At 36.9% G+C, this 25,728-nt stretch overlaps 1 protein-coding gene across 10 annotated transcripts in view; it reads right to left on the bottom strand.

Annotated features, from left to right (window-relative positions):
• Positions 1-20,300, bottom strand: part of LOC136834273 (protein Son-like) — a 31,614-nt gene extending 11,314 nt beyond the window's left edge. For 6 of the 10 annotated variants that reach the window (XR_010851707.1, XR_010851709.1, XR_010851708.1 and 3 more), the window contains exons 1-14: positions 20,165-20,300; positions 15,479-16,973; positions 12,609-12,917; positions 10,907-10,945; positions 9,584-9,818; positions 9,309-9,407; positions 8,677-8,752; positions 8,120-8,258; positions 7,168-7,331; positions 5,002-5,107; positions 4,313-4,348; positions 3,654-3,733; positions 1,602-1,712; positions 504-617 (exon numbers count right to left, since the gene is read on the bottom strand). Coding sequence is in view for 5 of the 10 variants with exons in the window: in XM_067096633.1 (XP_066952734.1) it covers positions 504-617; positions 1,602-1,712; positions 3,654-3,733; positions 4,313-4,348; positions 5,002-5,107; positions 7,168-7,331; positions 8,120-8,258; positions 8,677-8,752; positions 9,309-9,407; positions 9,584-9,818; positions 10,907-10,945; positions 12,609-12,917; positions 15,479-16,973 (3,003 nt within the window). In the remaining 5 variants the exon portion in view is untranslated. The remainder of the gene's footprint in view (positions 1-503; positions 618-1,601; positions 1,713-3,653; positions 3,734-4,312; positions 4,349-5,001; positions 5,108-7,167; positions 7,332-8,119; positions 8,259-8,676; positions 8,753-9,308; positions 9,408-9,583; positions 9,819-10,906; positions 10,946-12,608; positions 12,918-15,478; positions 16,974-20,164) is intronic. The other 4 variants (XM_067096635.1, XM_067096634.1, XM_067096636.1 and 1 more) reach the window with 4 other exon arrangements.
• Between the last annotated feature and the right edge of the window lie 5,428 nt (positions 20,301-25,728).

Here is a 25,728-nt window from a genome sequence, read left to right as displayed (position 1 = left end):
TCTTACGACCCTCCCTATTTCTTCATAAAAATGACTAGTCTTTAAAGGGCAAGGAAAACTGTAATAAAAAAAGGAAAGAGGGCCCTAGCTAACCTAGCTACAGCAACTGTTTTCGATCTGAGTAATGATCTTAATTCAGGTAGCTTCTCTGATGTGCCCACCCAAAAAAAAGGGTTAGGAGTCTGGGGAAGAGGAGGGAGGGACATATGCATAGTAAATTATGGGAGCCAATAATCATTGAGCCATAGGTTCCCTTTATCAGGATACTTTTCTTTGTGTAACAGATGTGAACCCCCAAAAAGAGTGACACATTTTATAGCTCTAGGTCCCTTAGGTCCTTGGACTCATGAAGTACTTCCTGTACATGACAAAAAAGTAAATAAAAAATAAAAAAATTAATAATTTTGAAATTCAGAAAGCCCTATATGCACATAGCCTCAGCGCAACATCCAGCTCCCAACAAGAATCAAGTTAAAGATAATGACCCACCATGTACACCTTACCTTCCTCACCCATGCTTGTTGACCAGCAGACAATTCTTCCTGGGACAAAATCTTAACACCTGTTGATCCTGTAAACTGACCTGGCTCCTGTTTGCTCAAAGCCCAAGTCTGCATCTGAAAATAAAAAACAAGAAAAAAAGTTTGTGTAAAAAATATCTGATAGAACAACACTGAATAGTACCGTATGTTAAAAAAAATGGCTAAAAACATAATTGAAGATGGTTAAGCACAGTGTAATGACTGTATGAAATATTTTTATATTTTTAATTCAATGATGGGCAGGAATGAAATATCAGTCATTTTGTACAATTGCTGGGAGCAGGAGTTGTGTTGACCTACTGCCAGGAAAACCTGAAGAGTTGACAAAGTACATATGAAATGCTCACAAATGAGGAACTGAATTATCATAAATTTATTTGAGAAGGAAACAGAGTTTTTGAATATAGTTATAGTGTATCCTTTACTTGACATACAGGTTTTGAGTCATCTAAAATATTTGGAGACTTACCAAAAAAAGTATGATTACTAAATATGACATCTTAATACAAAGGAGTATCTTACGTACACCTTCTAAATCCAAACCCTTAGGTTTCCCAGTAACCATCTCCTGGTGCTTGGATAGCTCCCATTATCTGTGAATTTATTAAGAGAGCTTTATGTAGCAATCCTTTTTCCATAGTATTGAACAACCACTATGGATTTCATCGTCAGAACCTTCAAGAAAACTAGTGGCAAAATATCCAAAAACACTGGTTTTCTACTAATGATACTAAGTGATCTTGCAAATTTCATCACATGGATTTTAATGCAAAAAACAGTTTAATGTTCAGGTGTAAATTTTGCTGTCACTTTCAATATGTACTGCTGTGCAATAAAGTATTCACAATTCAACTAAAACAGAAGCAATAAATGCAAAAAATGTCTGCAAAGTATGATTGTCTTCAGCAGTGTGGTCAAACTAAATTTTTTAAGGAACTCGCATAATGGTTATCAAAAATGCAGAGATGATTTTCATAACAACCAACAGAAGATACGGCTCAGATTCCCTGTACCCACATTATCTATCCAACTAATTCATTATCTGTTAAGTGAACTTACATCCTTCTGAACATTATGAAGTGTCTTGAGGGCTTCCATATCATTTGGATTGTCCTGCAACTTCCTCATGGCACTGAGACGTGACGATACAATCTGAGAGATGTCCACCGCCTGTAATGAGAAAGGAAATACAGTTTTTGAAAAGAACAAATTTTTGTCAGTATAAATCCATTAACCCTTTCCCTGATTATCCCCAGTATTCTCATAATTAACTACCACGCATTCTTCTTACAATCATGAGAATAGTCATTAAATACTTGTAAAATATTCCTACTTAGTTCTATCTTCCTGATTTGACTTGTTCTTTGATGAATTTCCATTTTCTATATTTCCACTCCCCAAATGAAACATTTAGTATGCATTTTTGTCAATATATGGTGGTGTGCCTTGTTTACACTATGAACTTATAGTGTAGTCTATGACTCCCAAGTTAACTCAGGAATGTAAATATGACATATTTAAAAGTTTAATATCTTCCTAAGTTTTAATAATTTTTCAACAATAATTATGCACTACATACAGTACTAGCTTTTACAGAACTAAAAAAATAAATTAAAAACTTGCTTAATTTTTACATATTTTTGCAAAATAACCTGAAAGGAAAGGTGTTAATTACACAGCCCACATCTGTGAACTTAATGCATCCCAGATGCTTGTTCCTAAAATAGAAGATTGTTTGCTGGCTGGATAACCGCACAGCACATGCATCCCCATGGATTCTGGGTTCCAGATAGGTAAGAACCTACTTTTTGTTTAGTTTAAATTATAGCTGCAAGCAATCAGCAAGGCTGGTGTGAATGAATTTGTACTGAAAAAAGATCAGTTTTATTTTGAAAATATGCTTCACACCAATTACATCACTTACATGGGTAAACTCATAATTTAAGTGGGAGGAAAAAACTGCTAAAGAAACCGCTTAGAATATGTGACTGAAACCAAGGATCTGACTTAGATAAATATTAGGATAAAGATTAGCAAGGACGCTTAGGTTTAAAGTGAACACGAAAATGTAATGTAAGGCAAAAACCTGTGACAGACAATAAATTACAGGGTCTGCATTTCAGAGTCCATAACACTCTTAGCACAACATCTGAATGCTGAGTCTTGAACAGAGAACTAAAATGATAGTAATAAATTTGTCTTCCCTCAATTGAAGCAACTCTCGAGAATCTTATTTCTATAATAGGCTAACAATAGTGCAATCCCTACCGGGAACCAGATTCTCACTTCAGAGTTTTTTGGATGTCAGCGAGTATGGTTCCTTACAGTGGAGGAACTACCGCTGTTCTTGACCTAAGTTTAAATCTAGCACAGGGTTTGTGAGGGTCTGTTAGGACTGATGCCAGTTATTGTATTTAAGATAATCTTTGTTACTAGCACAGCAGTCATAAGCAACAAATTCCAATTCAGGAAATTGTAAGTCACAGAACTCCAGCCATGTTTAAATCCCTTGCTGGTGGTTTCCAGGTGCAAAACCTTGATCTTGTCAGCAAATCCTATCACTCATTAATATCAGTGGCAAGACCTCAACTGAGTAGGCAAAATCTATTGATCCACTGGTAAGAGAACTTCAATTACGTTCATCAGAAATGCCAGTGATTCTGTTGGGCAGGAGGCCCTGGCTGTTTTTCAGGCATGAGTCTTAGCCATGTCTGCTTCCTCTATCAGTCTATACAATCAGTTAACAAACTCTGACTATGACCACATGTTCCTCATTCAGTAACTACTACTAAAACTTAATCAGTTCATATAAGAACACAAGTTTTAATGGGGGTTGCACGGTACTCACACAATGGCTACACTTGAAAATGCTTTTCCAAACCTAAAGTTGTCTGGTTATCACTCCAGACCACAGATGATATCAGATATTCCCTTTTCAATTGCTAACTTAAACCATACTGTACAATATGAAAAGGCTTTCAGAACCAAAGAAGCCAACCGTATTATGACCAAATTATACAAAGGTTTGAGGACAACATTTTCCAACTGCACCTTTAAGTAGTTTAATGTGAGGACAGAAAGTTACAAAACTGTTAAATTTCCTGTACTTACTGGGGCTTTCTCTTTTGAGAACACACTATCCTCCTCTTTCTTGTTTTTCTCTTTTGGTGAGACAGGAACCCAACCACTATCTGCAACAAGTACATAAGAAATAAGACATCATCCACTTAAAGAATACCAATATAAGATAAATAATATTCACTGAACTGTTTATTTTTATTGTTTTGTATTAAGAATACCCTATTAGTCAAGTTTGTCCAAATATTTATACGTAGTACTTCAACTTTACTGCTGCAGTTTCAAGTTAATATATCCACACACAATAGTTCTCAACATTCTTTCTCCTCTAGCTACAATAACCTAGACTATGGAACCTCTTATGTATTTAGGCTAGTCTAGGTTTAATAGGTGTGGTTGAGGAAAACCATATGAGAGGTATTAATGTAAGCTTATACATATTATTAAGGTATTCTTGTGTGAAGTGTGTCCTTACAACATCACTTTCAATCTCCCTTCCACAATTCAGCTTCATCACAATCATGTCAGGTTACTGGTCTGCAGCTTCATTTTAAAAATGCATTCATCACATGTCAAAACAACCTTATTTTCACATGAAAAAAAAGAACTACTTACAAATCATTAGCACTCTCAATATCTGATTTAAAAATAAAGATACATATTTGTTCAAAACAATACTGTCCACCACATACCTGTTCTTAGTTTATCCTCAGTGGTGTTAACTTCACCTGCAAAAAAAAAAAAAAAAAATCAGATGAGGCTACACTGGACCTAATTAATTTTTTTCTTAATATTGTACACTTTTTCCTTTACAATGTACATTTTCACTACTGCATTAATATTAACACAAATAACACTTCCATTGACAAGAAAATACTATTGCTGTCATTGTTTAGTGAATCATAACCTCTCAAGTTTATGCACAAGTGAATTTCAGTGTGTAACAAACATGTTAATATAAAATTTTCATACATGAAGGACATAAGACATAATTAATGGCTCATCTTTCATGGAATTTAAGAAAAATAATGGGCAGAATGCATTGTTTCTGTGGATTTTCAAGACCACAAATATGGTCATAATAATGCTGAAAGAAATTAGATAAAACTACTAACAAAGAGTACATAACTGCAGTAATGAGAGTACATTAAAATTAAAATTAAAATAAAAAACTCCAGACAGGTGAGGAATACTACAATACACAACTATTATTAACTTCATCAAGTATATCTTAAATCTCCTATCAGGTGTTTCAACCACACTGTAATTATATATCAACCCATTAAGACATCAATCAAACACTCAAGTTAATCATTTCTGACCAGATGCAAAAGCAAAAGTGAAAGGATGATTTGTAAATTGTGTAACAACTGAATCTTACCTTTGTTACGATGCTGGGATCCACTAGAGACAGGAAACTGCTCCCGAAGCTTGGCATGATCTGCTAGGCGTTCTGCGTTAGTTTTTGTTGGTAACATTGGAGCATTCTGAAGAGAATTCATTGCTAACATAAATATTTAACAAAAACAAATAACTAAGGAAGGTATTTCAATTCTGACATATTACGACTTCCGGCTTTTTCCTTTATTAAACCAGCCTGAATGACTGTCGATGCATGACTTCTGATAAGATCTGCTATTGTTTGCATGGACTTTTGTAAAGTTTTTATCGATAAATATATGAATATTGAACGATATCAAAATAAGAATAGATTTGTAATAAAGCTCTAACTTTTATCATGAAGAACTGAAATACAGTATTTGACAAAACTCTGAGAGTGTAAGGATTTCATTTAGTGATTTGAAGATGTAGTGAATGTATATGCCATAAGATATGTACTGTATTTTTTTAAAAAGTTAAGAGGCTACTAGCTTTAAAAAGGGCACTATGATAGAAAGGTGACGGCAAGCACCAACATGGCAATTTATTCATCATAGTCCTTGCTTTTACTTTCCTTCATTTTCTTACCTTCTGACAATATTATTCTTATAAAAATATATAATCTATTTCTATTATAAGTAAAAACCTCTTATTCAGCCTTAATCGGGACATGGACCGGATCAGTGAATGGTGTAGTCGGTGGGGTATGAGGCTGAACTCCAGTAACATGAAAACACTATTGATTAGCAGATCTAGTACAGATTTTCCAACCCATACGCCCCTTCAGGTGGATGGAACTTTGCTGAATGAGTCTGAAGCTTTAACTACTCTAGGTGTAACTTTTGACTCACATCTTACTTTTGAGAAACCTCTAATGAGAGTTTCAGCAAATGCCACACGAAAGTTCGGTATAGTTCGTAAGGCCTCATACATTTATAACTGATAAAATCACCGCAACCTGTTTTAGGTAATTTGTGCTTCCTTTACTAGAATACTGTTCTCTGGTGCGGATGTTTGCTTCTGCCAGAGATTTGTCTTTCAGATAGAGTGGTACGTTTCTGTTTCCTAAGATTATCAGTTATGACTTGGACCATCCATCAATGGTCTCTTGTTTGTCACTTTTCCATAAGTTGTATTTTAATAAGAGATCTTTCAAATTCACAATGATCCCTGATCCCCTTTACCTGCCGAGAGCAACCAGATTTGCTGAACAACAGCACCATATGCAGTAACTGTGCCTTGCTGTCAAACTTCTTAGTTCAAGAGGTTCTTCATTCCTCACACCGATGGACTATGGAACAGTCTTCATGAGTTAAAAGAATACCTTAGTTTTACCAGACCACTGAGCTGATTAACAGCTCTCCTAGGGCTGGCCCAAAGGATTAGACTTATTTAACGTGGCTAAGAACCAATAGGTTACTTAGCAACGGGACCTACAGCTTATTGTGGAATTCGAACCACATTATAGCGAGAAATTAATTTCTATCACCAAAAATAAATTCCTCTAACTTTTTATTAGCAGGGCGGAGAGGCAAACTCGGGCCTAGCAAGTTGCCAGGCCACAACTCTACTGACTCGCCCAACGAAGAGCTAAAGCAGGTCGTGCAATTGGAACTTCGAAAGTTCAAGCGAAGATGCAGAGCATTACTACCCTAATATTACTCTCCTTGCATTTTAATATATTTTTATCTATTTATTAATTTATTTTTTTCTTTTTAATATATGAGATCTCTCCTTTCTGCATTTCTTTTTACCTTCTCTTACGTCCTAATGAGTACCATATTCTTTGGAAGCTTCAATTTCAAGTCAATGGCCCCTGTGGGCTTGTTCCATACGAATAGGTTTCACCATCTAAATAATAATAATAATAATATTAATAATAATAATTAATAATAATAATAATAATAATAATAATAATAATAATAATAATACTTTCACTATTATTTTTATTAATACAATTTAATAAATACACAAATACAATATGAAGGTTCTTAAATAGTTTCCCTCCTTAATTACCTCCAAAACTTAACATTTGTTTGAAGTCTGGACATCCAAACTATTGACCTAAATTCTCTACATACAAAGACTGGGTCTTGTGGGCTATTTATTAAGTACCACAAGAGTGTTCATGTGATGAAACTCACAAGAATGAGAATTACGAACTTACTCTGATATTCATTAATATAGGCTTGCTGTCTCTGACGCTGAAGGGATGACGAGTACAGCTGAAAGGTTTATCAGGGTTATTGTCATCTTCATCTGAACTGGGAGATGGATCACTTAGCTCAGCATCACTATAGTTACCCGAGGCTACTAACTGCTTACAAAAATCTGAAATAATGGATTACATCTAATTCTTGTATCTCTACACATGTAAAGATATTCTTGCTATCATTTCACTATTCTCTATAAAACAAACATACAGTAGGAGTCTATTTATTCAGGAATGTTTAGACTAGAGACAGAATATGCTGTTGCAGCAAACTGCTACGTGTGTACTGAGAAGAATAAACAACTTTGAACAGAGCAACAATAACCTTTGTAACACAGCTATGCCACATACTGTATACTATGAAGGACTGAATAAATAAACAATATCACTGGCATCAAACATTCTAGCTCACTATATGGCACTGTGACAAATTTTACTGCACTTTCCTCTTAATCTTGCCCAAAAGAATATCACAAAATTTCCCAAGTGTCTGCCAACATGAGAAAAAATTTACAAGTACATGACTTGTTTTACACATAGGTTGTTTTTTGAATAATGACCGGCAATGTGGATCTCCTGTAATTTGAATGAATTGCTTCCAGCTACCAGACGATATAAATTTCCATCATACGGCAGTTTTTTCATTCTTATACAGGTAACAATCAAAATAATAAATTTATAACTATTTCTTTAACTTTCATACCAATACCAATCAAAATAAATAACAACTCTAAGGATAAAAAAACTGTTGCTTGCCTTCCAAATATCAAGAGCATAATTGACTAAATCAATGACCATTCTTAAGGAAAACAACAACTAGCTTAAGGAAAGGTTCCACTTATCTTTAAAAAACATACGTGATTTTTCATCTACCTAAGAATACTGACTGAACATACATCCTAATTACCTGTAAGTTCCTCAACACTCTTTCCTCCGGTTTTAATTTTCACCAACTGTTCTTGCTCCACACTAGGTGGAAGGCAACCATTCTGCATAAGGTACACAGCATTGCGACGTGCAATTTCAAGGAGCCGTTTTCTCGTAACCTGGAAAAGAAAGATAAAATCTCCATAAGCTTCAACATTTCCAAATGTATTCTTCTCACATCTACTGGCCCTCTAAAAGCTATATAAATTAACTCAATGGTCTAGCTAAACTACTTAGCAATAATAATAATAATAATAATTCATGAAAATCTCATAATCACAGTCACTAATAAGGTGAACAAATCAACACTAATGTAAATGTAGATATATATTAAAAAATCATTCTGAACACATATTGTGTTTACATTATGCAATATGGATCTGACTTGTATTTTCGGCATCAGTATTGTACCTGTGTATGACACCTGACAGTGAAATGAATACATTCCACATTTGTTTCTAAACATCCAAATCCAAAATCAAAGGTTACAAGAACAGTAAGTTTCAGAAACTGTAAGGTACTGCCAGAAACACGTACCTTATCACGGAGATCTGAAACACAGTCTCCTTTTCTTCCTGAACGCGACCTGGACCTTGAACGTGATCTTGAATAACTGAGGATAAAGGACATGGTAAGCAATCTAGTTGGTAATGGTGAACAATGAAGTTTCCTTTTATAATTCTAAAAATGCAACTATCTGAAATATACTTAAACCACTTCCTCTCCTCAACTGTTGGGCACTTAGCCCAAGTGAATTTCTAATTTCCATGAATATTTGAAGTAAGGTTTTATGCTACCTTAAGATAAACTATAAGTGCAGCGTATGCCTCCATAAAATCTAAAATCCTTATGTACCAAAGTAACATACAGTGTGCTTGAAATGCTCAAGATATCTTGAATGGTTAACAAAGTAAAATAATGTAGTAAAATTACTAGTTAACACCAAAACCAATGAGCTAACAACACTCACTACAGTACACTGGGAAGTGGCATAAATTTTTATAAATCTGCAACTACAGTTACCACCAGAATGGCAACATGGTGCAAGTAGAACCAGAGTTTTTCACCACCCATTCTAGGGCATCTAAACTGTATATCATCACCAGTTTTTTCATAAATATGGGAGTTTCTGTAAGAACTGATGATAAAAAGTCACTTTCAAGAATTACCTCCGACGACGAAAACGTGAATGTCGGTCTCTTGAGTGACTGCGAGAGCGTGAGTACCTTCTATATCTCCGGTCCGCATCCCGATCTCTATGCCAGCTACTGTGAAAAAAAAAAATAGTTGCTGGAGTCATTTAATATACAAATAAGAAAATGCTGCACAGCAAAACATTCAAATAAAGAGCCTGTATCCTAAATACATTCAATGATTAAAATAATAAAGTACTTCAAAAATTCATTATCATTTAGCCAAACCCTTCAGCATCCTACACACTAACCTGGAGGACTTTCTATGCTTAGAACGCTCCTTAGATTTTGATCTACTTTTGACACTTCTCTCCTTGCTTTTGGATCTTTCTTTCGCTTGTTTTTTCTTCTCTTTAGACTTCTCCCTCTTACTTTTCTTCTTCTCTTTACTCTTGTCTTTGTCCTTTTTGGATTTCTTTTTATGTGATTTGGTTTTGGAGGTTTCCTCGTTGTCATTTTCACTAACAATTTCCCCATCTTCAACTTCTGAAAACCAAATGGCAAAAAATGAAACAAAATCACCATCATTACCCAATACTTAAAGCTATGAAAAAACTGGGTCCTACCAAAATGTTTTTTTGTTTATTCTTGTCCAAAGATAAGTAAATTCTTATCTTACCCTTAATCTAAGAACATAATTATCTTTCCCCAAATAAAGTGTAACATTTGAAATTAATGTTGACCCATTTCTTACATATAAGGTTTTTACGTGAGTTAATGGCTGACTAGTATCCTATTTAGCTTGGCTCAATATTTACTCTTGTATTATTACCATCATTACTTTAATTATTATTACAGTACATTTATTATTATTATTTGGTAAGAGACCACCTCATTGTGATGTAACACTGAAAGACTATAACTTCAACTGTATAGTTTTTTATTCTTTTTTGTTTTAGTTATCTTTTCATGATGTTGCCAGTTAAATATTATACTCTCAAAGGTTACATATAGGAAAATATACTGGGTTTAACTTGGATTTTTTATTTAATTATTTGAACATTTTAGGCAAGTGTTGTCTCTACTTATCTGAGCACAAATGAAGGATGTACATGGTTATTTGTACAATCATAATACAGTAGTGGAAAAGTTACAGTAAGGAAGAAAAAGTCAGCTAGTCCTCGACTCAGATTGATCAACCCACCTCTCCAAACATCTTACAGAGTGGCATCAAATTCCAAACCATGTAAGACAATTGTGAACCCAACCACAGTTTCATTCTGTCTGCTCCATACTGAAAGATGCCAGTGAGGAGAATAGCCGACCAGTTAGGGAAAAAGTCTAACTGTTCTCATTTTTTCATTTTTTCTGAGCACAACTTTCTACTTGCAAGACATAAAAATCCTGTATATTTTTCCACCTATGAACTTCTGGAATATAAAATGTCATCTGCCATCACTAGAGAGGATAATTAGGCATATAACAAAATAAACAGTAAACCAAAAGCATTTGAAACACTATTTCATAATTATTACAGTACTATTGTTATTAATATTGTTGTGGTTATTACTGTATACTGTATTACAGTTAGTTATTTACATGGTAAAATTTACATGAAAGTATTCAGTACATACCATTGCCATTTTTAACTACAACTTCACCCTCGTCAACTTCTGAAAACCAAATGGTAGGAGAAATTAAGTAACATAATCATCAGATTTTATAAAGCAATAAGAAATTATTTAGAGTAATACAAGGGTTCTACTTGCAAGCTTCTAAGGAATACAATAACCAACTGTGAAAACCTCGAAATTTACAATTTCAATTTCTCAATAAATAGTTTGGCTAGACCACTGAATCAGTTTTCCAAACTCCCATTGGGATCTTCTACAGATCTGTTCTTAAATGGAAACTAGAAACTAGAGCAAGGTAAAGACAAAGAAGTTGGACAGCTAGGTGGGGAGAGGCCAAAATGGACCCTGATAAAAAGTAAAAGACAAAACATAATGCAGCTTAGACCAAAGGGATGCTGCAGAAGAGCCTTTAGTTCCCTCTGCATTATGTCCAACAAGGGGAGATAGAAAGGTGAAGTAGAATATACATATGAAAATAGAGAAAGATGAACAAATCAATAAAAATACATTAATGCAATATCAGTTGATAACATAGTACAACCTAATGCGGACAACATTTAAAAGTAGTATTACAGCCTAACTTAAATTTATGAACATGTCCCCAAAATACTCCCATGAAGGCTGCTCACACTTTTGCAGCAGCTTTAATGAATACAAAAGACTTCTGTTTCTGAACTATGTGACATTGTGGCACTTGAATAAAATATGGCTAACACTCTGCAAAAATGATTAGCATGTACTGATTTCAAAAGCACAGACACAGGAGGTCTTAGCTGATGTTCTTTGCTGGAGTCCAACTCATAAAAGAAGTCTGGTTAAACACAGTAATACCCCTGTAATAGACAAATCATAATTGCAGATCTTAAGGCAAAAACAGCCACTACTTTAAGCAATTTTTTCTATGAGATATGAATCCTAAGAGGCTTCAGATGTCTACTTAGAACACCTTCCCAGTAATTCATTACCATCAACATCTTAACACCTTCTCAGTAATTCATTACCATCAACATCTTATGTCAGAATTCACATTCATGCGGCGAGACATGAAATGAGTTACCGCTACTGTTTTCTATCCAGAGAATTTTCATAGGCTTTTACTGACCTTCCTCCTGCAACTTGCTTGCCTACTACTATTCTCTATTACCCATCTTGTTCTTTTGCATTATATCAAAGAGAAAAATGAAAAGTAAAAATGTCTGAGAAAGAAGTAAGGTATTGTAACAACATTAACAAGTGTCACTTACACATATTAAAACTTTCTCATCTGTAATATGATTTTCCAGATGCAATTCAATCTTGTCACTTTGATCACTTCAAAATTTCAGCTTTCTAAATAAGTGCTCAAGCCACTGTTCCACAGGTGTGGCAGGCCTTACACAAATGTCAAAGATTTTTAATATATAATGTACTAACAGGATAGTAGTCAAGTAGGCTAATCACTTTACAAAAACACTAAGGTTCTTTTTTTTCTGCATATACAATTAAGTGTCCTTGGGCTGAAACTTGAGAACCCACAAATGGGCTACTCATAATAACAATTTCTATCTTTCAAACAAAATATTAATAAAAATAAATCATACCTTATTTCACAAAGGAGTTTCAGAAATGGAACATGACCAAAAAGCAAGCAGTTGATCACAAATCTGCAATGATGTCCATCAACCACATTTCACAAAAGAAAAATTTGCAGTAAAATGCTTACCATACTGATCGCCGTTGGTGCTCTTTTTAGGAACACTTGATTCCTCTTCTTCTGGCTCTTTCACACTTTCCTCTGTGGCTTCTTCTTCTTCTTCTTCTTCTTCTTCAGCCTTACTTTCTGTTTTCTGGTCTTTCATCTCAGTGTCTTCTAACTTTCCATTACTCTTCTCAACATTTTTTTCAGAAACTTCTTCATCATCATTTTGTTTCACTTTAGCACGTCTTTCAGCTTCTTCCTGGGCTTGCATGTAGATTAAACTGTCTTTCAAACTCTTAATGATGATTGTTTTAGCTTTGCTCTTCTCCACCCCTGAAAAAAGATAGGAAAAAATACATAAATAATGAGGCAGAATTGTTTGTGAAAAATTACAATGAACTACAAAAAAAAATTAGAGTGGAAGTACCTAAAACTGCTAAGAAGACTTTCAAGTCGCATAAATTATTGTTATTTTAAAGTGGATTAATCTGTTCACTGCATTAGGTGTCTTAAACTCTCACACAGCTGATAACATGGAGAGTCACACTACATAGATTTGTAGTGCTGGGGATTACAATGATGTGGCAACTCTACAGAATAAGGATATTTATGGTCTTCACAAGAAGCTGCGGGCACTAAGCTTGATGGTAAAAGCAGCTTCTTGTGAAGACCATAAATATCCTTATTCTGTAGTTGCCAAAGAATAAGGATATTTATGGTCTTCACAAGACGCTGTTTTTATCATCAAGCTTGGTGCCCGCAGCTTCTTGTGAAGACCATTAATATCCTTATTCTGTAGAGTTGCCACATCATTGTAATTCCCAGCACTACACAATAAGGATATTTATGGTCTTCACAAGACGCTGCGGGCACTAAGCTTGATGGTAAAAGCAGTTTTGTTGAGTAAGTGAAGGGCCAGGAGAGTAAACATGTCAGCCAACACTAACATATTTCATCAATGGTAAAAACAAGATCTGAAAGATATTATCGTTTACATGATGTAATATTTTCTTAAGACATATGAAGCCATATGAACACAATAAAATTTTTGGCTTTTTTTCCTATCTGTTCTAGGTGAATCAGTGTATACAATATTCAGTTGTATTTGAAGCCAAAGGCACACCCCTGTAGAAAACATGGCATGGGTGCATTTCAACCAACCCTGATAATAGATCACTACCTGACAAAATAACCAGCATAACACTAACAGGTCACAGAAAAATATCAGTAATCAAAAATGTGCTTGGAGAGAAATTGTGCCTTAGAAACAGACAACTTCATAAGAGATGAAACCAGAAAAGGTTGACTGGCAGGGAAACTGCGCACTACCCTCGAACTAGGAGTCTCACTCATTCATTCAATAATCAGATAAAATTAGTGAAAGCTGGTTTAGGTGTTCGTGTTTTATTCAGTTTTTTTTTCAAAGGACTCTCCAGTCTTGCATGCAACTAGTTTAACCCTGGGTTGCAATAAAGTTGGGCTGTCCTGATTTTAAACATATTTACACAGGGTTTTTACCAGCACAGAACCTTAGTTAATCACCAGTTCTAAATTTCTACCATTTTATGCGAGAGTAAGTTGTACTTTCTTTAGATCTTTCCTAGATAGTGACCCCCAAGGGTCTTCAGGGGCTGTTATCTAGGACTAATATTTCTTGGAGGTCATTAGCTTTATGATATTTACATTCTTTTGTTTATGTTTTCACGGTAATCCCCAATAGGCTTCAACTAAACATGCCATAAAGGTGGATACGTACTGGGTTAAAGCCCTTGGGGGTCACAATCTAGGAAAGATCCCTTTCTTCTTATAAAACCAAAATTAATGGGGATTAATTTAGGTACTTAATTTAATGGATGAGTCTAAAGAAGTATTAATATCCTCATAACAGTGATCAACATTACGACTAATCTTCATCATGCACAGCAAGAACCTACAATTAAGACACATGAACCCCTTTTCTTATGCAATGCCTCATGGCTTATAAATACCGTAATATATAAAACAAGCACCTAAGAATGGCTGTAAGGAATTTAGGGACATGGCCCAAGCTGTGCCTGTGAGTAGCATACCAACTAAATTGGACCTAGCAATTAGGGCAAAGCATGAAGTGAGACTCATCTTCCTAAGCATCCGTTACCAAAAATCTAAAGGGTGAGGAGCCATACCAACCAACCTCACCCTAACTCCAAGCCCTAAGAGAAATTGAAACCTTAATCAAAGTTATGCAGTTTTTCAATAATTATTATTACTAGAGTATACAGTATATATTATTCAGAAGATGAACCCTATTCATATGGAACAAGACCACAGGGGCCACTGACTTGAAATTCAAGCTTCCAAAGAATATGGTGCTCATTAAGAAGTAAGAGAAGGTAAAGGGAAATACAGAACAAAGAGATCTCACTTATTAAAAACAAAAAGTATATTAAATTAATAAATATATAAAAATATATTAAAATGTAAGGAGAACAGCATTAGGGTAGTAATGCTTTGCATCTTTGCTTGAACTTTTTAAGGTTCCAATTGTACGACATCCTCAGGAAGACTGTTCCACAGTCCAATGGTGTGAGGATTAAAGGACCTCTGGAACTGAGAAGTTTGACAGTGGGAGACATTTACTGCATATTGGTGCTGCTGTTCAGTGAATCTGGTTTCTCTCAGCAGCAAAAGGGGATCAGGGATCAATTGTGAATGTGAAAGAACAACCCAGTCAGTATGAGAGAAGATGGGACTGGGAGAAAAGTTAAAAGATTCCAGTTAATTTAGCTAGGACAAATACATAATTCCAAATGATGAAAGTCAGATTTAGGTATAAGAATTGTGCTATAATAATGAGTCGTGCTTTGTATGAATAAATTCTCACAATGAACACCAACCAAAAAATATTTGCATACCTGTATCTGTAGGTTTAAGTGGCTCCTGTTCCTTCATAGCTGTTTCAGAAACATATCCTGGAACAGGAATAGTTCCTAAATCTATTTCCTTATCTTTATCTTCAGAGTGATCTTTTCCATTTAATTGTTCTTTACCAGGTACAACTGGCTGGGGTAATGGAATGGAACTTGGATCTTGGACTTCGGTAGAAATTGGAGGGACGGGCAGTGGTATACTCTCAAGAGATATTGGCAAAGTGGCTGGACATAGAGGTTGTTGTACATCTGGTGTTGGTATTGAGCTAAGGTCAATCTCTAGGCTCTTCTCAGCATTTTTTGATGTCTCTACTTTTGAAGAGCTCTCAGTAGCTTTGGTCAAAGTATCAGAAATTTCTTTAGAAACGACTTTCTTGTGAGAACCTGACCTTGATCTAGACCTACGTTTTGACACTTTAACAGGAGATGACGATGGTGAGCGATATCTTTTTCTTCTGGAATATTTAGGGGACAAAGACTTCGAATGTGATCTCGAAAACTTTCGCTTTGCATTTTTCGAGGAAGGAGATCTAGAGCGTGATTTGGAATATCTTCGTCTTTTGGACGACCTGGGAGAATATGATCTTGAACGGGACCGTGACGATTTTCTTCTGTGTTTTAGTCTATCTGATTCGGCAGGAGATTTTGCTTTAGATTTGTGAGATGAAGATTTCTTTCTGGAGCTTGATCTTGAGTGTCTGCTGCCATGTTTTGATCTTGAATGTGACCTCGACCTAGAGTGTCTACCTTGGCGTGACTTTGACCTAGAGTGTCTACCTTGGTGTGACCTCGATCTTGAATGTCGATGTCTCACCTTGCTAGGAGACCTAGATCTACTGCGTAATGACTTTGAACTAGAATGCGACCGCAGAGGAGATTTCGATTTTTTGGTGGGTTTTTTCGAGGTATCCTCTTTATCACCTGAATCTGAATTTGTATCAGACTTCCTCTTGCCATTCTGTGACAAAGTTTTATTAACTTCTTCTGTGGGACATGGATCCTTCGTCAGTTCTTCCCCTTTCACCTCAACCTTTGACACTTCGTTATTGCTAACACACTCTTCTGTCTGTTCTACAATGACATCAGCTATTTTTGTTACCACTTCTTCCAATTTCACCTCAACCTTTTGCACTTTCACAACGGGCGGACTCTCCTCCACCTTTCGGTGTTTCTTCTTACTTTTGTGGCGGCCGTCGTCATCTTTCTTTTTGTGTTTCTTCTTTTTCTTTTTCTTTTCTTTCTTCTTTTTTGATGTTTTATGTTTGTGATTCTTTGTTATCTGTTCTTCCTGTCCTTTGGACTCGTCTTCACTTTCACTGGACTTTGAGTCTGCCTCCTTGTCTTCACTGCCTTCAGAATCCAGAGAATTACCTTGGTTTTCTGAGGGCTGTTCTTCTTTCACCTTAGGAGACAAAGGTACATTCAGCGCACTGAACAACTCCTGTAGAATTTCATCTGATGTCTTGTTCTCAACATCCATCTGTAAAGATAAGAAAGAGAAATTTTTATAATAAAAGTTATTTTTTTAAATACTTACGTCTCTATTACGATAGCTGTATTTCCTGCCTGACGCGGGAAATACAGCTATCATCATACAGAGGTGAGAGTCATTTCAAAAATGTATATCACTAATCAATCACGCATTAACTGAAATAAATGTACAATTCACTATACTGCAATTTAAAGCACAACTTCTGCCCCAGGTCACTTAAGTACAGAGCCAGCCAAGCAAGAGTGAATATATTTAGACGAAACTTGACAGATGTTTTCATTTGGTGACCTTTTCGGGAGGATTCACCTTTAGAAGAAATCAGCTTGGGGCTGAAGTGATTTCAAAATGCAACAAATTGTCAGCTCTGAGCTGATTTCCCCAAAACGTTACTCATCTAATCAATTGTCTCAGGAAGGTTACCTAATCAATACATTGTACCTGACAAGGTTTCAAATTCTGCTCACTCATTCCGTGATATCCTGCATAAATTTAACAGAGGCAGCCAGGAGCAAACACACAACCTAACAGAGTACTTTCAATTTCACCGGTGGAGATAATAATTGCATAAAAAAATTAAACTTCATCATACTGCACATTAATACCAATACTTTTTACAATTGCTGCAATATCTCCTAAATTTCAAGCTTTACTTGTATAAAATGTACAGTATGCTTTATTTGTTGCATGCCAAAATTTACCTGAACCACAGACTTTGGTACAAAAGGGCTCACAAGAGTCTTATAAACCAGAAAGCACACTTGCTGATGCACTTTATCAGTTCATCAACTGAGAGCAAACATATTACTGTACTAATGTAATTCTAATGCCCCTGAACAGCACAAAAAATTCTCTCTTTAGAATTTTACTGTTAAACAGGCATAAATTTTGAATGGTCTAACAACATTATGGTTTATTACTGGACTTGTTTTGTTCTTCTTTAACATGAATATCAGGAAATTAATGTAATTTGGGGAAACGATTTGTATATGTTATAGTGTTTTTCCCTAACCACATTAATAAAAAACTTATCGTTTTATGTACAATAAGATTCAGGACTTTCTTAGCTTTTCCATTTCAGTTGTGGCTTCACCATCTTGAAGTCAGTGTGTCCAGACTGTTCTCTTGTAACTCACGACTTTGTTGCCTTGTCGTTTCACACAGATGTATAAGATTTTCTCCTAGACTAAACATGGTGCCATTCCTAAGTCAGTGAAGTGACAAGGTGTAATAAAGAATGTACTTATAAAAAACATATTGTCCACTTGACACTTTTACATTTGGTCTCAAAAATTAGGAAATGAGTGTCTGTGCCCATATGATTGCAAGTTTTAGGGGATATTTTCAGAGGCGAGTCATTTAGAACCAGAGCTATGGCAGATTTAGGGGTTTGTTATCTTACAGCGTAATAAACACTTTTGTCATTAATAGGTTATACATAATTCAAGAATTTCTACATGTTTTGCTTGGATGTGACTCAATTTTGGTTCCATAACAAAGAACTAATCTTAAGTGCAAAAACATATTTCCTCAAGTTTCATTATAATCAGAGACTGTTAGCCTGCATGTTCTTGTTTTAGAGGGGAGGACTTACACCTGATTAATCCTTTGACCTCCTGAAATATACTGTATATATATCAACTTTGTGGTCATCTGATTATGCCAATGTAAGTTTGCCACTCTTGCACCATGGTATTTGAATGAAATTCACAGGATATCATATGTGCCACATAGATAATTATTAGCAACTCATCAGGCCTTAGCTCAGTATGTACCTATATGGAAGGCCAGCTGGCCACGGAATTTTGTGAAAGAAGTGCTGTGGCTAATTCTGGTTCTAACCAGCCCTGTGCATAAAGTAGTGGTAATTCCACCATTTCTGGACATGTTTGAGACCCAAGTGCCTGGTGTGAGACACCTAAAAAATAACTGACAGAGGAGGAAATATCTCGCTAGTTGGAAGAATTGTGGGGGGGGGCGGTGAGGATGATAATCTAACACATTCACAAGAGATGCTTGATGTAATTGATCATGAAGCAGAAGTGACGGAGAACGAAGAGGAGATTACTTGGAAGGTTTCCCCTGATAGCTGCCACACCACAAGAAGAAAATTTTATGTTCAACTCACTGCAGTATGTGAAAAAAATATATATATATATTTTGAATTTTTATCTGTTACTACCATGTGTATGTAAATGTCACTGTATTTCAACAGGTTACATAGGTTAGGATATATCCTTGAACAAATGCAACGTGAGGGGTCCGGGCTACTATAGGCCTCGTTAGGAATTTCTGTAGTAGGCATTTCAGAGGGAATGTGAACCAACCAGACTCGCCTTAACCTAACCTAACCTCAGATGCCATGCCCGAGGGAACCACCTGAAAGTAAGTCGTGATCCCCAACTCTGCACTCTAGCCTAACCATAGTTTTCCGCTACGGTCACACATTATTCTTGAATATGTGGAGATTGTTATGAGTTAACTGGGATAGGCCTATGCCTAAGTACTTCCGGCAGGAATGAGCTAAAGGAAATGACAACTTTTCAAATTCATCTGTACCACAGCTAGAACTATTGGTCAGAACTACGTTTTATCGTATATTCAGACTCGAATAAATGATTAAAATAACCCTGGCTAACCTACCACCCCTCTCGAAGATAAATAAACCTCAAACCGGGTTTACCGGGTTACTGGCAAACCTAGACCTATCGAAAGCCCTTCAGTCAGCATCGCCTAATCCTACGTTAAGACCTTTGGAATTAGGTTAGATAACGCCTAAAGATTCGCAGGAGATTAATAATGTGAGCTGAAACCAATTTGCTGTAGGATAATTTCGAAATTTCATCCGTTCTAATGAAGTAGGTCTACGTTACGCAGGCATCAATCGTTAGGCTTTGACGTATCCAAAGCAGATTGGGAATTGGATTACTGGAATATTTAGGCCAAAGGTCAAGCTCTGGGGCCTACGATGAGGTCATAACACTGAAAATAACGTTGAAAGTATCATTAGGAGAGGATTGATGAAACTACGACGGAATAAAAGGAATATGCCTATGAATGGATGTGCAGTATTCGACCATAATGGGTCAGATATTGATAGGCCTAAAACAACCTACTTTTTTTCGCAAATGTTCCTTAAACTACAAATCCTATGCTATTACGGTCGTAAATATTATACTCACCTGACCTAGATATAATTTCAGGGACGAATATACACGGTAACTATATTCCGATTGTGTATTGTATACGGCTGTGGCGTTTTTCCACTTTCGGCGGTGAGGGAAAATAAAGCTTATTTCAGGCGGTTGAATGTTTGTCTGCTATACTTTGCCTGTGACGTCATGTTTCACAAGGTTTGTTATGCTTTCCTTACATTTTTTCAAGTTAGGGATTTTATTTAAACTTACATTTGTAATATTACTGTATTTTGAAATTTTCGCTTCATTTCCCCTCGAAAGTTAATGTACCATTCTTTCCAAAGATAATTAAGGTTAATGTACTATTCAATCCGATGACAGCAAAGGTTGATGTACCCTTCAATCCAAAGGCAGCAAAGGTTGATGTACCCTTCAATCCAAAGGCAGCAAAGGTTGATGTACCATTCAATCCAAAGGCAGTAAAGGTTGATGTACCATTCAATCCAAAGGCAGCAAAGGTTACTGTACCATTCAACTCAACAGAAACTAAGGTTAATGAAGCGTTCAATCCAAAGACAACTAAGGTCAATGTACCATTCAATCCAAAGACAATTAAGATAATATTCAATCCAAAGTTCTGCAAAGGTAAATGTAAAATTCGATCCAAAGACAACAAGATTAATGCACCATTCTATCCAAAGACAACTAAGGTTAATGTACTGTTCAATCCAAGGACTGTGAAGGCCAATGTACCATTCTATCCAAAGACAATTAAAGATTATGAAGGTTAATGTACCATTCAATCCAGTTAAGGACGTTATGGACAAAAACATGCAGAGAGAAGTTAATGACCAAACAAATCTGAGATTATTAACATGTAGAGATGGGAGAGCAGAAGTATACAAAAGTTAAGTGTTAACATACGTTTAAGAAAGCACGAGAAAATTACTTTTATGGATACAAAGTGGGAAATTAAAAGCCTGAATAATGGTAAAGCACCAACTCACAGAATTGCAAGTAAAACGATACGGTATGGTGACAGTGATTGATCATGGCGTACGTATAAGGTATGTATGAAGGAAGGAAAGGTTCCAAAGTAAAGTGTACAAAAAATTATGGTTTGTGTGAGATAAACGGATCTAGGAATGGAATATAAAGTTTAGACCAAAGGCCAAGCACTGGGACCTATGAGGTCATTCAGCGCTGGAAAGGAAATTGAGAGTAGGTAGGTTTGATAGGTGTAACAGGAGGAAAACCTCGCAGTTGCACTATGAAATAATTGTTAGGAGAGTGTGGATAGCAAGATGGAAGAAAGATATGAACAGAGATACAGTAAAAGGAATGAAAGGGATTGCAGCTAGGGGCCGAAGGGACACTGCAAAGAACCTTTAGTAATACCTACAGTGCACTCCACAAGGTGCACTGATGGCACTATCCCCCTGGGGGGCGGAGAAAAGGGGATAGTTGACTGAAAATTATATAAGTAAAACTTTACTTAGCATACCTTGTATATGCAGTATCAGAATTTTGAATGACATGGTTACGCAGATAACGAGAATTAAGAGATATTAATAGGAGAAGGTCACTGAGATTCAAGAGAAGTGACTTTCAGGAAAGGTTTTTTCCACCTTGTAACTGTGATCACCATCCGTATTAACCAAATAGCCTTCGTTTGGTCCGCTACAATTGGGTGCAAATACATATCTGTAGTAGGAGCACTGTGATTTCTATGAAATTCCTACTGGATTATTTTCATGTTACGTTCCATTCTCTGTACAGTATTTTCCCAGTTTCTTGTTGTTTAGCATTTTTTTCCAGATCATAGTCTTGTAAAAGAAAGACTACTGAATTAGAAGCAAACTGAATACCAGTTTGTTTGGTATCACCCTTGCTTTATGTATTTCCTATTGTCCATTTCCTTATTTCATTTTCCATCTAAAAAGCTTTGTTAGTACTGTATTATCATTATAAGTGTTAACACAAAAACTTAGATGGACAACCTTTACCGACCAAGTGTCCCGTACGGGCTCTTAAAATTGGCTACTTTTGGGAACTCGTGGGCAACAAGCTTATGCATGTATGAAATTGACTATCTGGTACCATATTGTCACACCTCCCAACTCTTCAAATCAACCAATCAGAAGACAGCACTGTCCATGGGGTGGGGCGTGTGTGCTTTTGAATCGCCACCATTCTCTTGAATGATGTGATAGGTTGCAGTCATGCTAAAATTGTTCCAAGGATCCCCCCCCAACACCCCATTGTAATCATGGTAAGTACACAGTTTTTTCATAGGTCGTTGTTGAATGATGTGTCGGTTATTTTTCGTTAGACTCCAGCCACCTCCCGCTTTATAATTTATATTTTTCTTGGGTAAATCACATCAAAACAAAAAATTTCTTCTCAATACATAACCTTCGCAAATGCCTAATAGCAGAGAAAATAAGGACTTGTAAGGTAAGACAATACCAGCCCCCATAACTAATACGGTAAAATTGTAACCAGTAAACACCCCTAGTTTACGTTAGGTTGGTATTTTTAGGTTCTTTACTACCTTATCATTTTCCTGGCCATTTTTGCATGAAAAATCCAAATGGTTTTTCATGCAAAATGGCTGGCACCTTTGAAATGGCTGGCTGAGTCTTCCGAAAAATTACCTTTTCAGAAGCTAATTGCTTTACTTTTTGCAGATTAGGAGTGATATGTTTTATGGGCGAAGGAATGCTGCCTTGGAACACAGGGAGGAAGTGCGACGGCATGGATAGCCCCAGAAGATGCCGAAGATAGTGATGTTGATGTGGAGGTAGACAGTGACTGTGAGGGACCCAACATACCAACCTGATGAGGACGAGCTGGCTGACGAATTTCTTCAGCCTACTACTTCACGAGGTTAGTATCATAACAACATCATGTATTTTTCATTGTTGATGGATTACATATCATTTATACATATCATTCTATTTATTTTACACAGTGCCAACACTCTATTTATTTTACACAGTGCCAACACACTCATACACATGCACACACTATTTATTTTACACAGTGCCAACACACTCATACACATGCACACACTCATACACATGCTCACACTCATACATACACAGATGCACACACTCATACATACACAGATGCACACACTCATACAGATACACATAACTTCATGTGTTTTTGAAACTTTTCATTGTTGATGGATTACATATCATTCTATTCACTATACACAGTGCCTACACACATATACACACACACATGCACACACTCATACACACATGCACACACATACACACATACACACACAATAACACACTCATTGTCCACACACACAACACAATCATGATTTATTGTCTGTATTACTAATGTGACTCTTCTTATTTCAGGTGGCCGTCCTGTCCCTGTTGCAGTGCCACACCCTATGCCAGATGTGGTAGATAGTGCTGCTGATGTACCATCCGCCCCTAGCAGGAACAAGAAAGCTCGGCCTCACCAGTGGAAGAAAGAAGACATCAGTAACCAGCCCCTGCCTGATTATGTTCATGAACGCCCTTGTTATTTGAGGGCACCAATGGAGTACTTCCTCCAGTTCTTCACAAATGAACTGGCGGAACACATTGCATATCAAACAAACCTGTATTCCAGGCAGAAGGATGTTGGGGAACTTCAACATCACGGAGGCTGAACTCAAGGTGTTCATGGGTGCCATCATTTTCATGGGGTTTTGTTCCATTGCCCAGTATAGTTGACTACTGGGCTGTCCACACTAGGTTCCACAGATTGCTGACTGCATGTCCAGGAACCGCTTCAAGGCAATCCGTCTAACCTCCACTTCAGCGACAAACGACTTGGCAGCAGGGTCAAGGGACAGGTTCCGAAGGCTCGTGCAATCTTCAGCAAGGTCACCAGGAGTTCCTGAAGGTTGCTGAAACTCCTGTACAGTCTATTGACGAGGTCATGGTTGCATACAAGGGGACCACAGCTGGTAACCTTCTGCCAGTATGTAGCCAAGAAGCCAGACAAGTGGGGCTACAAACTCTTCTGCAGGTCCAGTGTGGATGGATTTGTACATGACATCCTCATGTACCAAGGAGAGTCCACATTTTCAAGTCACCACACCACACTGTCTGAAGAGGAGGAGAAGATGCCAGTCACTTCCAAGTTCGTTGTCGCCTGGTGAAGACCCTCAAGAACCCCAAGACCACTGCAGTGTATGCCGACAATTACTTCACAAGTTTATCCTTGGCTGAGTACCTGAGGTCCCAGTATCAGTGTCGGTATGTGGGCACTGCAAGAGAAAATAGGTTGGTTTCCCACCTCTGATGACTGTGAAGGATATGTCTAAAAGACAGTAGCCAGCTGGGGCACACTTGATTTCGCCTCTTCTGAAGGGATCCTTGTGGCTAGGTGGAAGGACAACAACATTGTGACTGTGCTGTCTACTGATGTCGGTGTGGAGCCTGTTGCTGACATTCAACGGGTATAACAGGAGGAGAAGAAGAAGGTTGGTGTACCCTGTCAAATGTCATCACCAAGTACAACAGCCGAATGGGTGGCATCAACAAAGTGACATGCTGACCCACCTCTACAAGACCCCTTCAAAGCAAAGAGGTACTATATGAGGTTCTTTTTGCCATTGGACCCTCACAATATGTAATGCCTGGCTTCTGTACAAGAGGACTGTTTGGCATTACAGTCCAACCCCTATGCCCTCAAGGACTGGCCTCTCCATCGCCTTGGCACTGAGGGCTTACAAGGTCAACCTCACCAGAGTCACCAGGGTTTCCCGCCTCAGAGATGTCCCTTCACCGAAGAGGGCCAGCGAAGCTGTTGTGCCTGCCGCTGCAGAACGCCAGGGATGCCATTAAACTGCATATGCCTTTGTATGTCAAGGCTAGGCAGACCTGTAAGTTTTGTTCCTGTGGGCCCATCAACAGGTCCTGTGGGTGTGTGAGGACTGTAAAGTGGCACTGTGTCTGACTGATGCAAGGAACTGTTTGCACTCTTCCACAAGACATAAATTTTTGTAAATATTGTATATATTTTTGTAAGTTTGTATGTTGTGGAAGTCTTGTAAGTTTGTTATTGTCTATTTTTTATGCTAACCTATTGTTATGTATCAGCAGTGAGCTTCCTTTCTGTGGTTACATGCCATGGTAGCCGTGAAGTTCTTTAGGAATTGTTTTGCTTCAGTGTTCGGTTGTTGTTCATGAATGTGATGTTTGTATTCGTGTTTTTGTATATCTTCACGCTTCTGTAAAGTAACTTTGTAATGCATATGTGTCAGAGTAGGAGTGGTTCTGTTTTTGTGATGTTATGAACTTTACCCACGCTGAATTCCCCGCACTTTGTAAACAGCTAGCAAGAATAAAGGACGTGCTGAGCGCTCGTCGTATTGTTCTCACCCTGAATAAACGAAGATGGGATAGCCTGAGTTATGCTAACTGAATGCATCAACCCATTAATATCTTATGATAACAGTATCACTAATGAGGATATTTCTCCTTCGGCAGGTGAGAGTTAACTGTCATAGAGGTTATATTATTACCACAGTAGTTTAATTGTACCATTAAGGCATTTTGAGACTCTCATTCATAGAATTTGTCCTTAAACACGAA

Source organism: Macrobrachium rosenbergii, chromosome 53 (genome assembly GCF_040412425.1).
Source record: "Macrobrachium rosenbergii isolate ZJJX-2024 chromosome 53, ASM4041242v1, whole genome shotgun sequence".
NCBI classification, from domain to species: Eukaryota; Metazoa; Arthropoda; class Malacostraca; order Decapoda; family Palaemonidae; genus Macrobrachium; species Macrobrachium rosenbergii.
This window is presented reverse-complemented; position numbering and strand designations above follow the sequence as displayed.